The following is a 14,170-nucleotide window of genomic DNA, read 5'->3' as shown; positions in this document are numbered from 1 at the left end:
TATTTGAAGATAGAGACGTGTCTCTCTTACCCAATGCAAACAAATAACTAGAATTGGAGATATTTGAGGTGCAACACTGGAGTCTTGGAGGAGGCAGGGACTTTGAAAACAACACCGGAGCTGGAGGGCTTCTGGAACCAAGTGGACCTGTTTGGGACTTGAACAATAGAATGGGTGGTGTAGGCCTGGAGAAGACAAGAGTTTTCTAGGAAGACAAACAGTGGAATGCTAGTCTCAGATAAAGTTTAGAGGGTCCTCGGGCCAGCAGACCGTTTTGATATAATTAGAATCAGGCGTGTCTAATCATATTTAGAGAGTTCTCAGTCGTGTATCATTTTCTTCAGAACGCTTTCCATTGTAAAAAGAAAAGCTCATGTTTGCCAGGAAATTATTATGTCTATAAGTGTGATCTCTGACACAGAGGTGTCAAACCCCAAGGGAATGACGTGGGCAGTCTACATTGCCTTGTCTCGCAGCAGGCGTCTTCCAGCCACTCAAATACTTATGATTTTTGTCACGTTTGTGTCACCTGAACATCACACCGTGTAATCCTTGAGGTCTGAGTGAGGGGTTAACTTGGCGCCACCACCAACTTCCATGGCAACATGAAGAATCATATCTGTTGAGTAAACTCTAAGATGACTAGGGTGTCAGAGTGTCTTTTATTCATGACCATATCCCCATCACCAGAAAGAATGACGGCCATATAATAAGCACTCACGAAATAGTTATTCAAATGAATTGAACCAAGAATTTTAATGTACTGGCTTTATATATTAAATGTACAAAAGTCTCTTAACTATTCCAATAAAAAGAAGGTTGGTCTTTTCTATCTGAATGTCACCAGTAACACTTTTTAAGGACCCTTGTGAGGAAATGTTGCTGAAGAGTATTGAGCTAAGTACCACGGGGTAGGGATGTTTTCAGTCAACACCATATTTGCTCTCTCTCTCTCTCCCCCCCCTCTCCCTCTTTCTCTCTGTCTCTCTCCCCATTATAAATATGACACCCTACTGTGTATTTCCTGACAAAAACATTAACAAAATTTGGATTGATACATTCTCTGAAACAAAGTACCTCTTTAAGCCAATACCTCTTTTGTTTAAGGTAGCTACAAAAGCACTTTGAAACATATCAAAAAAACTTAACTCTTAACATAAGGCAGCAAGCAATAAGATTTAGTTACCCTAAGGAAAATATACCAGGGAAATCAGTTTAAAAGCCAATTTATTGTTGCACCTTAGCAAACTCATTTTCCCTTCTTTGCAACCAGTTAGAAGATTGATAAGAAATGATCAATAATGACAAAATTTCCAAAACCCGGCAGTCCCCTACACTAAGCTGTAACTTCAAAGTTAGTCCTGTTGTGGGGAAAATACTGCCTCTTCGGTATTAAATAAATAAATCTAAGTTAGATGGGTTAGTTCCATTAATATGAGATGAATATGGAATTTGCACAATGTTCAAAATATCTTTGTATCTCTGTTTATGGTGACTAGCAAACGGACAAACATTAATTTAAATGAGAGGCTGTGTTGCATTGGCTTTGTTTTATTTTTAGAAATATTTTTTCTTTATTGATATTAGAGGGAGAGGAAGGGAGAGGGGGAGAGAGAAAGAAACATCGATGAGAGAGAACATTGATTGGCCCCCTCCTGCATGCCCCCCACTGGGGATTGGGCCCACAACCTGGGCATGTGCTCTGACCGGGAATCGAACCGGCGACCTCTTGGTGCATGGGTTGACGCTCAACGACTGAGCTATACCAGCTGATCGCATTGGCTTTGTTTTAGAATCAGATAAGTCTCAGGTGAGTTTCCAGGATCTATAATTACCATCTGTATATAAGTTTGGGCAAGTTCTGTAAACTTCAGCTACTTTATCTAGAAAATAAAGATAATCATAGAGTTGAGGTAGAAATTAAGTAAAATATATTAAAAATGGTGTAGTAGCTGGCACAAAGTGAACAGTAAATCACAGCAGTCGTATTATCATTACTGGTGGTATTGCTGTAATGATGAATTATAAACTTAGAGTTGACAGTGACACCGTGTATCACTCTACGCATTGTGTGAACTGAAATCACTCAGGCTGGTGTTATCTCAGGCCCTCTCTTTCTTCCCCTCTTCGTATACCTCTCACACATTTCTAACATAAGTTATCTTTCTATATTTTATGCATTAACATAAAGTGCTTTAATTTATTTTATAGCAATGTAGATTTTCAACAAATGTATAAATGGGTAGATATAAATATATGACTATCTAAATAATACTCACAGGGATATACAGTAAACTTGGGCTGTAAATTACAAAATGTCACAACATCTCATACCATTTTTTTCTTTATGTAATCAGAGAGGAAGGAAGAGATCCAACCTGAAAGGAATACATAAATCAACTAGAATTTAAACTTCACAAATGCACAAACTTTGCCCTATTACTGTCTAGAGCACTGCTTGGTACATAGGAAGGCTTGCATGAGTATTTGTTGAATAAATACATAAAGGAATTCAATGAATATTATTTAGTATTTTCACATAACAGAGCAATGGGCCATTCACTCCTGGGAATAAAAGATTTACAACAAGCAAATCTAATTTTCCTTTCTAGAACTTACTAAATCATATTAGAAGACAAACTCCCAAGAAATAACTGTTATAAAGCAGATGGCATTGTAATGGAGACTCAAGCACAATACCATACATGTATGCATGTGTGTGTGTGTGTGTGTGTGTGTGTGTGTGTGTGTGTGTGGCAGTGGGTGTTCGAGGGGTGTAGATCAATTCTCTTTCTCTCTCTCCATTATAAATATGATATGGGGGGGAAATCTGACACAATCCTAGTATTGATCACGGATGCACTATTTTGGAAGCTTGATGAACTCCAGAACATTGTATTATATAGTTCAGGTGCTCGATACCATTTTAGCTATTGATACCCCAGTAACATTTAACATACTGCCATGCTTTCTATTTAAAGTATAGAAATATACTGAATATATCAACATGCTAAGTACCCTTCCAATAAATTTCATGCCTGCACACACAGGTCTAGGATTGATGTAAATTTTTCTTTAATGCCTTCAGTACACTTTAGATACATGCTGAGTCATTTAAAAGAATTAAGAGCATACTTAAGAACGAGGAATGTCAAGGTTTCTCTTATTTAGTGTATCACCTATTTGAGGCAGAAGCCAAGGGGTGATTGAGGACAATTGGGGGTCACATAACTAAACTGAAGAGTGGGCCCTCAGGACTCAGCCACACTAATCTTCCATGAACAACCTCATGAACAACCGTAGAAGTTGAAAATGTGTGCACTTTTCTTTGAAAGAGTTCTCACTAATCTTGTTTCTTGATGAATAAACACAGGCAAAAACAAAGCCAACTAATTTAAACTATTGCTTTTATTATAATTACACGGGAGCACAAATAAATAAGCACAAAAGTATTTAAAATATTGTCAATGCACTGAAGAAAACAATCTGTTTTCAAACAACATCTGGTTACTTCAGTAGTATCAAAGTACATTTATAATTACATGTTACCTAAAAAAATCAAGTACAAAAATTAAGAGAAATTAAAACATCAGTGTTTATATTATTATGTATATAGAAATGGCTAACAACACTTGAGTAGAGAAATCTGTTATCTAATGCTTATTTGCACAATTTTTTCAGGCACATACCTGACATTTTTAATGAGTTACGAAAAATGCAATATGACATTCAGATTTTTAGATACGGTAAACAGGTTATGTTGGAATGGATGTTAAATGGTTTCCTTTAAAAACCCTGTCTTTTAAAAATGTAGTGCCATTATTCACTAAAAAACATATTATTTTATATAATTTCCTCAATAGCTATTTGTTTCCATTTCTTGAAAAGAGCAAGAAAGTAAACATACAATTGCTAAATACGTAAACACATTTTTAGTGCAAGATAACAAGACCTGTGACTTGACTGTGCTTTGAGTTTTATCATCACAGTGCACTTTACACAGATTGCTACACTACAAATGTTAACTTAAGAACTTTCAAACCAAAGAAGTGCATACTAAACATTTTCCTATATATTATATACAGTATGTATACTGTATGTGGCTGTATACACGTGTAAATGTAGATACTTGTAGGGTGGACAAACCCAGTCCCATTTGGGAACAATTGAACACTTCAAAGATTTTCAGGTATGCTTGGGAGAGAAATCCAACAATATCTCTGTAACGATGTTTCCCCTTAAATTTGAAATTATATAACATTTAGATGGAAACCTACAGACATTTTTTTTCCAGATTAAACATATTTTGCCACGATGTAATTGACCCAAATATTAAAAGGTTTTAAATGAATCTAAACCCCAAGCGATAGCGTTCAAGTCCAACATAGCAAAACTCTTACTGATTTACTGACAGACAGTGGTACGTAGTCTATGCGCACATATAGAGCCTTACACATAAACATCTGTTATACTTAGACATTGACTTCAATATGTCTTACTGTTTTATTTTGACTGTACATTTGATCTGAAAGAAAAGAGAATACCATATACAGACACAGAAGTTATGCCAAGCACATGTGATAGTGTATATCTTAAAAACAAGTGGTTTTGTTTTGAAAATATTCATGATTGCATAATTAAGCTTTTTAAAGGTAGGGCCACATCTTTTTGAATGTTTTAATGCCAAATGCTTCCAAAAAAAACTTTAAAAGAAAATAACTGATACGTAAGTTGCTCAAGAGTAAACTATTAAGTGAATAATAGATTAATAGCAAATTGTCCACATTCTAGGGTAAGCTATCAATTTTTCCATTTAGAGAAGATGGATTGAGTTATCTTCAATGCTATAAATACCATTTTTCTTTCACTTCCATTTAAATTTGAGTCATAGTGAGTTAGCAATTGCTATTCTAATCTACTTCTATTCCCTCACAAAGGTGAATTACCTCTCCTCTCAGATCACTGCTTAAATCATAGGACTTTTCTTATGTTCATAGGTAGCCAAAGTTAGCTTACAGGTTCTTTTCCATTTCAGGCAAGTGACTCACCTCGACATGTAAGTGCTATGAAAACTGCATTCTATGCACATTATTTGGATGTCTTATTTAGTTAAAACCAGGTCCTGATATGGTTGTTCAATGTTTTTGACTTGCTCATTAATCTCGCTCAAAAGTCAGGATGAGGCTAAAAAGCCAAAATGTAGTAAGAAAGATGTTTCCCTCTTCTCTGGAAGCAGTCAAAGAAAACTATCTCGAACTTCGGTGTCTCTGAAGTCCGGTGTCATTCTTCTGAAAAGTGAAGTTCCCTCTAGTTGTCTCCACGCATTGCCATGTGTTTGAGGGTGTCTATTCTGAAAAACTACACAGTAACCTCTGGTGTTTTGTTTGGTTTCACTTTCCCAGCAATTTTACATGGGCAGACATTCACTTTGACTGGCACATGTCAATCGCTTTTCACTCCACCCTTGCTTCAGCAGCATGAACATGGGGAAGGGGGCAGTGTTTATGTAAAGAACTCCTGTGCTGGCCACTGGGAGTGGGCAGAAATGTGGGGTTTGGTTTGTCTCTTCTCTGCGAAGGAGTTTCTCACATATAAAAGCATCTTGCTGACAGCCAATAAAATTCGATTTCTCTGAAGTTTGCTGTGAAAAGACCATTTTTTCCTAAGTATGGGCGCTTTCCACCTGCTAACCATGCCATGATAAGATTTATTCTTGGCATTTAAAAATCTGAGCTTCGTCATTCGATGGTGTTCTGGCTGTAGGTGGATATTTTTTCATCTTCTGCCCAAATTTATAGACTGAAATGTCCTAATTGATGGCCACTAGAGAATAAGCTTCTTTCCTTATCCTATCCACCTGTTTCCTCCACATAAAGAAACATATACTAAGAGGAAATGCACTGTAGAATGGCGAAGCCAGAACGGACAACGTATAGGCACATAGTAACAGTTCTTGAGTGAACGGCAGTGATGCCCCTTTTTAATTACTTCTCATTGAAGGCAAGATTTGAAGAAATTAAATGGAAATGGTGGCCAAAGATCAGATTTTAAACAAGTTATCCTTCTGGAAAATAACTTACTTGGAAAAGCAGTACCTGAAGCCTGGCAACAGCATGCGTTGGGCAGAACAAATGGGAATGGCTGAATCCAGCCCCCAGCATTCTAGTGCCTCTTTCCTTCCAGACAAGAGGCCAGCATTGAAAAAATACCTCCTGCTTAATTCAGAGAGATATGGAAAAGAGCAGCAGCATCTGAAAAACACACTTGCATATGTTCCCAAAATGTAAAGTTCCTGGGTATTATCCAGCCGTGACCCTACGGAGCCTGAATAAACATGTACATGAAGATCATCACCAAGATGCTGAGAACAGACGTCTCATGTCTGATTGGCTGGCTGTAGTATATGTGGTCCTAATAGCCTAAATCAGTATAACAACTTGGGTCATAAGCACATATTTTAATTCTGATTTTATCTTAACACCTTTTTATTACTCAAATTTGTGTCCCATGGGTGATTGGGTTTCATAACTGGTGAAACATGGCAACAGGGTTGATTTAAACTCTTTACAGTCCCTCCTGTGATTCCCGAACCTGTGATCCTGCACTGTGTCACCACTTCAGGTATACGGGCAAAACCTAAAACGTTAGAAAGCATTCGACGTCCACAGTTCTCCCACCGCGTCCTCATTCATGCGCGCACACGACAGACACACATGCTCCCACTTACCTTTTTTTGTTATTCTTTTTTTTTCAGAATTCTCATTGGACACCAAAATAGACATTAATTATAAAATATAAAAAATTATCTTCTACGATTTCAAAGGCTTTGAAAGGAACGATTACTGATAAAGCAGTACCAGGTCTTTAGAAGTATAGATTACAAAAATTCCCTAGCTCCTGTTATATTTGGTTTGATTAAGCAACACTGCGCTATTGCTGTCAAAACCCTTACAAGGAAAACCACTATGACAATAACTCAAACACATACCTTGTCTCTCAGAAATATAATACTCAGTTGATTGTTAAAGAAGAACCACATACTGTCAATTTTAGGAAGCATAAATAGTAATTTAAATATACAAAATATATGTGATAGTTTCCTTTTTATTCATTTGTGGCAATATTTATATTCAACTAACAAGCTCTTCTCAAAAGATATATATGATCTGCTTAACTTAAATTTCACCACCACATAAAATTGAATCCACCCCGTCCCCGATCCCCTGCATTTCCTGTTTCTTCCTTGAAATAAAATAAACATGTGGTCATAAGTCTTTGGTCATGGTGTCATATTTAGTGGGAATGGGTGTGATGACCATGCACAGAAGTTTGCGACCCAAAAATGTGGTCATAACTAGGTTGAAAAAGTTAACAAGAAATACCATTTCATTAAGAGACCTCAATTTTGCAGAAGATTGGCATTTAGTGTCCTAGAATCTGTAAACGCATCTTGTGAGATGTTTATTTCTCATCTTCTGGGGGGACAAACAGACCCGTGAGAAGTGACTTAGAAATAGTGGTTGCCATGGCTGCAGTGCCACAGGCCCCGCCTTCTTGAAAGGAGTCTCACTATTTAGCTTTTGATCCCTTGTTCCTTCCTTTGTCACAGTGAACCCTGGTCTCCTCCAATCAGATCGACGATGCAAGGACAGGTGTCCCTAAAGCCATTTCTGAAGGAAATGTTTTCTGCTGGGATGTCCAAATGTATCCTAATGACTTTCTCTGGACTCTAATCATTGCTTAGTATCAAGATGATATTAAAGAGAAATTCTTATAAAGCCAGTGCAGCAAAAACATTGGTGTTGCTGTCATGTGGGCGTCCAAATGGAGCATTGTGCTTGCATTTATTTCCTGTCAAACTCTTAACAACGCACAAAGCAACAGGTGTTCTTAATGAATATGATATTGAGCTTGTACTCACTAGCACCAGATCATATATTGTGTGATTAAACATGATTTATAGTTGTGAGCTCTTGTACAGAAGACAAATGTGGGCCGAAAAAATATTTTAACTGCAAAAATCAATAATAAAGGCATCCAGGGATTACATTTAGAAAAGAGATAACAAACCAGTTAATACCGAAATTATATCATATAGTAAAACTCTTGATATTTATGTCATTTATATATGTATAATGCGTATTATTTCAGGTGTCACACATAAACTAGTAAAATATGTACACCTTAATCTCTTCTGGATTCAAAATAATCCGTGACAAATAAGTGTGCCTTAATTGCAAGGACATATACATTTTATTTTGAACTTGCCATGAGTAGGCACAGCTCCCCGTGGGTTTTCCAGGGAAGGGCTGGCATTCCGTTCCAACAGAGAAGGTATGTAACAGTTGCTTAGACATGACCGAGTCGACCTCCCTCTTCCCGCTGAGTCTCGTGGAGCGCACGCCATTGTGTACGCAGTCATATGGCAGTGTCCCAGAATACCGTGTGCTGTTTAGAATAGGGTGGAGGGCTGTACTTCTTTGTACCTGCGTTCTTTTTCCAGCTGGGTAGGATAGGCATGCTATCCTGCTTGCAAAGGCCCTTTTCCGTTTTCTGTCTAGCCTTTATTTCCTTGCACAAGCATCGCTTTTTCTCAATCATCTCAAGCATTGTATGGTCTCCATGAACCCACTGCATGCAAGCCACCTAGCAAAAAAGAAAGAGTGAATGCAGAAGGAAAAAATGGAATGAAGGCAGGGGTTTTTATTTGTTGTCGCTTTTGTTTTTAGCACTGTGCTAGCAGTTGTTTCGAAACATAAAAATGTCCACTGTTTGAAAGTCTTACAAGGCAAAATTAAAGTATAGAAATTATAAATAAAATTTCTGCTTCAATGAGCAAACAATGTGATGTTATGACATAATAATTTAGGCATGCATATTTCTCAGTAGGTTGTAAAAATGCCACTATGGAAATAAAAGCTATTTTTATTCTTGTAAGCAATTTGTCAAATATTTACCTATTACTTTTATGTTGACGCCATTGTCTTATAGGTCCCAATGTGTCTACATTTTATAGATGTTAATGAACATTTCCATTCTTGAAATAAAACTTGGGCTTGTTTATAAATAGCATATAGAATTAAAGACAACAATGTAATCGAGCCATAAACCAGGACAGGGAAATTACCACTTAATTGTTTAAGCAAATCTACTGTATAACTAGAAAGGGTAAAATACTTCACTTGGAGTCCCTGAACCTTAGCATAATAAAAAGAGCAAATACTTATCTAACACTCTATACCACATCCCATTTGAGTACTTTGCATAGCAGAATTCATTTATCTCACCACGATGACACTCTGGAGAAAGTACTATTAATTAACCCACAATGATGAGTAAAATGAGACAGAGATATGGTGACGAGTCTGAGGTCACAGAACCAGTGGATGGCGAGTTAGGATTTGAACCCTAGAGTTCATCTCCAACACTTGTGTCTTTGACAACTACACCATACTAACCCTCTGTATACACAGAACTGAAAAGGATCGGAAGATAAATTAGTACAATGCCCTCAATGTACAGATGAGGGCGTTAAGACTTCAAGAAGTTCTGCCTCTTTGAAAGCCAAGCATATGGGTTTTGGTGTGAACAGGGCAATATCAAATTCTCGCACTTCCTCACCTCTTTATGGAGAGGTCAGGACCGAGAGCTAAAACACAAGGTTCCAGATCCCCTACTCTCCCCACTTACTGGCTTCTCTCTCTGATTAAGTGAACTGATAATACCTCCATTTCAGAAGCTGCTATAAGGATTAAATGGGATAATGAAAGTGAAGCCATTTTTTAAATTTATTTGTATTTAGTGGTTTGGAGAGAGAGAGAGAAAGAGTAATTTTCCGTACCTGCTTTCTGCCAAGCCTGCGCAAACAGCTCTATGTGTTACATTACACCCTCCCAGTTGCAATGGAAGTTAGGATTCATCAACATACTACAAGTGAGAAAACTGGCTCTCAGAGACTGAGGGCAGTAGATCAAGGTCACCGCTTATTAGCTGTGAAATAGACATATGAAACTCAAATATGTTTGACTAGAAAATGAATATTCTTTCTACTACAGCATGTTCACCTCCTGAATGTTATTTAGACATTATAATAATACTATTGTTTTATACACTACAGTTTCCAGATGCTACTCAAAAATGCAGATGTATTTATGGCTTTATGATTCAATAAAAAGTGCTTATCAGATAAAACAAAGTCAAGGAACTTGGAGCCCCCAAATAATACTGCTAGATAAAGTTCTTCTATGTGCCTAACTTGATATAAAATTCCTTGAACAGTCTGGCTGTGTTTTATGCCTTTTGGTATCCTCTGGCCCTGAGCTCAGAACCTTGATCATGGGTGTTCACTTCTTTGGGGGGGGGGGGGCAGTACGTGCCCATAGCGGGAACTGAACCCGGGACTCTCTGGTCCGCAGGCTGACGCTCCAACCACTGAGCCAAATTAGCCAGGACAGGATGTTCACTTTTTAAATGCAATTCCAGGTGTTTGTTGAGTGAATATAACTGTCAGGTTTCTGTCCCAATAACAGATTGCCACACAGCTTGAGATTTTTTCAAAAGATTTACACAATATTTTGTAAAGTAATAACCTATGCAATAAAAATACAGTAACTCTAAAATGGTGAAAATACAAGCAAAATTTATTGTGACTATAAACTGTTATAAATGGAATTGATAATCCCCAATTTTCAGAGCATAGGCTCCAAATCTCTTCCATCTCAGTAGCCCCAACATGCTAAACAGTAATTAAATGCTCAATAAAAATTGTACGCATCAATAGAAGCCACCATCATTAACAGTTTCTGTGGCCTCTTAAGAAACTCTCCAGATAAGATACTTAACAGCATTACTTCAATATTTGCATAGTATTTACTACTCACAAACATTAAACCATTTACTACTTGATTTGTTTTAATATTTTAGGTTGTGAATCATTATAGGTGACTGAAAAATAATTTTTCTGGATTAATTCAGACAAGTGACACCAATATATTTCACAGTTGTCATTACATTTTATTTAGGCATAACTGTAACACATCATCTATAGTAAGTGTGTGTTTTTAGTCCACGGAAGTTTATGCTGCATAAGTATGTCAATTTGTTAAGAATAATCCATTGTGTAAAAATCTAAAGATAGAAGTTTAAGAATTAAGTTATAAAGTATGGTTTCATATTATTTACATTATTTACTTATTTTTAATCCTCACCGGAGGATATTTTTCCAATTATCTTCAGATGGAGTGGGAGGGGGGGAGAAAGAGAGAAAGAGAGAGAAACATTGACATAAGAGAGACACATCGAGTGACTGCCACCCGCACGACCCCAACCGGGCCCAGAGACGAACCGCAACCAAGTACGTGCTCTTGGCCAGAATCGAACCCACTACTCTTTGGTCCACAGGCCGACCCTCTAACCACTGAGCAAAACCAGCCAGGGCTTACTTACATTTTTATTTTAGAATATTTATGTATTCATTTGATTGATATAATGGTTTAAATATTAATAGAAAGAAAAACAACCTTTTTTCAAAATTTTCAGACTGCCCCTGTAAAATTAACCTATCTTCTTTGGAGACCAAATGTCAATACAAATTCCATGAGAAAGCATAGCCCAATACATGGAAGAGAGCAGATATTCTAAGAGAATTCAAACACAGGTTGTTAGAAAACAGCCAATTACATTTTTTTCCCCAAAAATTTAACTCTTTTTACAAATCTGTCAAATGTGATGTAGAATCGTCTCAGGTTAAATTTGCTATCAAACCTTTTTTTCTCATTTAAAATACCCAAGATACTTATTACTATGTTACAACGAGATAAATGAAGAATGTGATTAGTTTGGGGGAAGATAAATCTGCTTCCATATTTACTTTTAAATAGCACATGTTTTTAAATATAATTTTCTCCAGGGTCCACTTACTTTTTAATCCCCTTGTGTTGGACTCCAGTGTTACTACTATGGCCATCTACATGGTCCAATCGCCCTCCTCTGAAATGTGTCTAAAAATATTTCATTCTGATGGTAAGATTTTTTTTTTTAATTAATTAGTTTAGACAAAATAAATAGCATGTTTGGCAATCAGATGAAGCATGTTAAGGATGCTAACCATGAAAAATTTCATACGTTCTTATTGTTTTGTTTTATTATAAAATTCTTCGCGTCCAATTTAAATTTAGCTGTAAAATCCCATTCCACTTCACCCTGGAGTTAAAAGAACTCTGAGTAGATTCGAAGCTAAGCCCAGTAAATAAACTCTTCCAGTTTAGCTATTTAATCAAGTGGCCTTGTTTTCTGTCCTTAATCCAAATGTGTTTATTATATATATCAGGAAGGAACAAAATGAAAACATACACAAGCAAGTAGGTTTTCTTTGAGAGACAATGGTAAACAATTGTTTAGTTGATATTAACACTCATCTCTTTGACAAGATTTTCATATTAACACGATTCAGCAGAGATAATATTCTTGACTAATAGGTCAATAGACATAAAATCAAGGGAAGCTCCTCCTCAAGGCTGTGCAAAATACATCTACACCCCTTAAGAATCGGCTACACACACTGACTTCTTCCCAAAGATTACAGTATGGAAAGAGGGAGCCGAGCACCTTTATGGTGGAGACACCTGGCAGACACGACCTACCTTGCACCAGGTGATCAACGAGGACAAGTGATGGTGAGAGTATGCATCCATATTAGATGTGATGAGATAGACATGTTACCTCTGTGGTCTTCCTCCCCCCAAACCATAACTCCAATCTAACTCTGAGAAAAACACCAAACACACCCACATGGAAGGATATTCTGTAAAATATCCATCTAGCAATCCCTAAAACTCTCAAGGTCACACAAACTATGCCATCTGAGAAGCTGTCAAAGACCAGAGAAGGAAAGAGTCGTGCTGACTAAAATGAATTAATGTGGTGTCCTGAAAAAGACAGATAAAAACTAAGGAATCCAAAGAAAGTACTGTGGCTCTAATATTAATGTATCAGTACTGACGCATCAGTTGGGACAAAAGCATCACGGTAATGGAACATATTGACAATAGTGGAAACTATCCTGGATGTGAGATATACAGAAACCGGACATGTTTAAAGTATTTTTGTAAATTGAAAACTATTATAAAATTCATATATATATTAAAATCACTTTGGGACTCAATTCTTTCCACAAATGTATCTTTCATTCTTTAGATGGAAATAACACGGTGTTGGGATTTATATTGTTTTGTGACATTCAAGTCATGTATCTCTCTGAACTTGTATGTACTTTATGTATACATTGTGTATGTATATTTCATATATACATAGTATGTGTACTTATATATACTTCTCATATACATATTATGCACGTTGTGCATACTTTATAAGTACATGATGTCTATTGAAAAATCATACTTGACATGGTTGTAAGAAGCAGTGAGGGAAGATATGCAAAGGGGCTGGCGAACTGTACAGTCTCCCCAGAGTTAATGACCTTGTCTGCTCATCCTTCCATGCATCAGAAATAGCACAAGTGAGGAGTCTCCAAATTACTTCCGTAATTACGTTCTCTAGAAAATAAACTAAGTACTTCCCGATACCAAGTAAATTCTATCCAAAGGACCAAGGAACAGTAATATTGTCCAAAAATAAATCTCTATATTTACTTAAAATATTCAAATTTCCCAAATATGTAAATCATAAAGAGAAAAAAACAATTCCCTGTAGTAGGCAGTTGGAGCATTTCAGTACTAAAATGATACCAGAATAAAACCGCTGCAAGCATGCGTGCCTCTATTGCTTCTGACTTGCGCCTCATGGCTGTGGGTGTAAACAATCCTCCCTCATCACAGATTTGGAAGACAGGGAGCCGTGTGAGCACGCGCCTTGTTGGCCTGGGAATTAAGTTCAGCTGGGAGCCTTGGGATTTGTGAGTAAAACGCAATGTCTTAAACTATACACACACATTAATACTAATAATCAGATATTCTATCGGTTTCATGTGCCAAATTCTCCCTCCTGGATAGCCCATTTTAGGAAAATCCGTCATCTCCGCAAGGGGGTATACTTTTTAATCTGGCTGAAAAGGAAGCAGAAGTTACCAAACTTCTCTGAATTTTTCCCTCCTCCTACAGAACGTTTCTCCAGGAGAACATGCACATTGATAGTGGGCAACTAGGAAGAACAG

General features: G+C 37.0%; 1 protein-coding gene across 1 annotated transcript in view; it reads right to left on the bottom strand.

The window, feature by feature from the left end:
• Window positions 1-8,276: 8,276 nt before the first annotated feature.
• The window catches only part of NYAP2 (neuronal tyrosine-phosphorylated phosphoinositide-3-kinase adaptor 2), a 232,329-nt gene continuing 226,435 nt past the window's right edge, over window positions 8,277-14,170 (bottom strand). Inside the window, exon 7 of the mRNA XM_036254666.1 lies at window positions 8,277-8,646. Within this exon, the coding sequence (XP_036110559.1) occupies window positions 8,419-8,646 (228 nt within the window). The 3' untranslated portion in view covers window positions 8,277-8,418. The remainder of the gene's footprint in view (window positions 8,647-14,170) is intronic.

The sequence above is a fragment of the Molossus molossus genome, unplaced genomic scaffold (genome assembly GCF_014108415.1).
Source record: "Molossus molossus isolate mMolMol1 unplaced genomic scaffold, mMolMol1.p scaffold_m16_p_11, whole genome shotgun sequence".
In the NCBI taxonomy this organism is placed as follows: Eukaryota; Metazoa; Chordata; class Mammalia; order Chiroptera; family Molossidae; genus Molossus; species Molossus molossus.
Note: the sequence above shows the minus strand (reverse complement) of the source record. Positions and strands in the feature narration are given on the sequence as shown.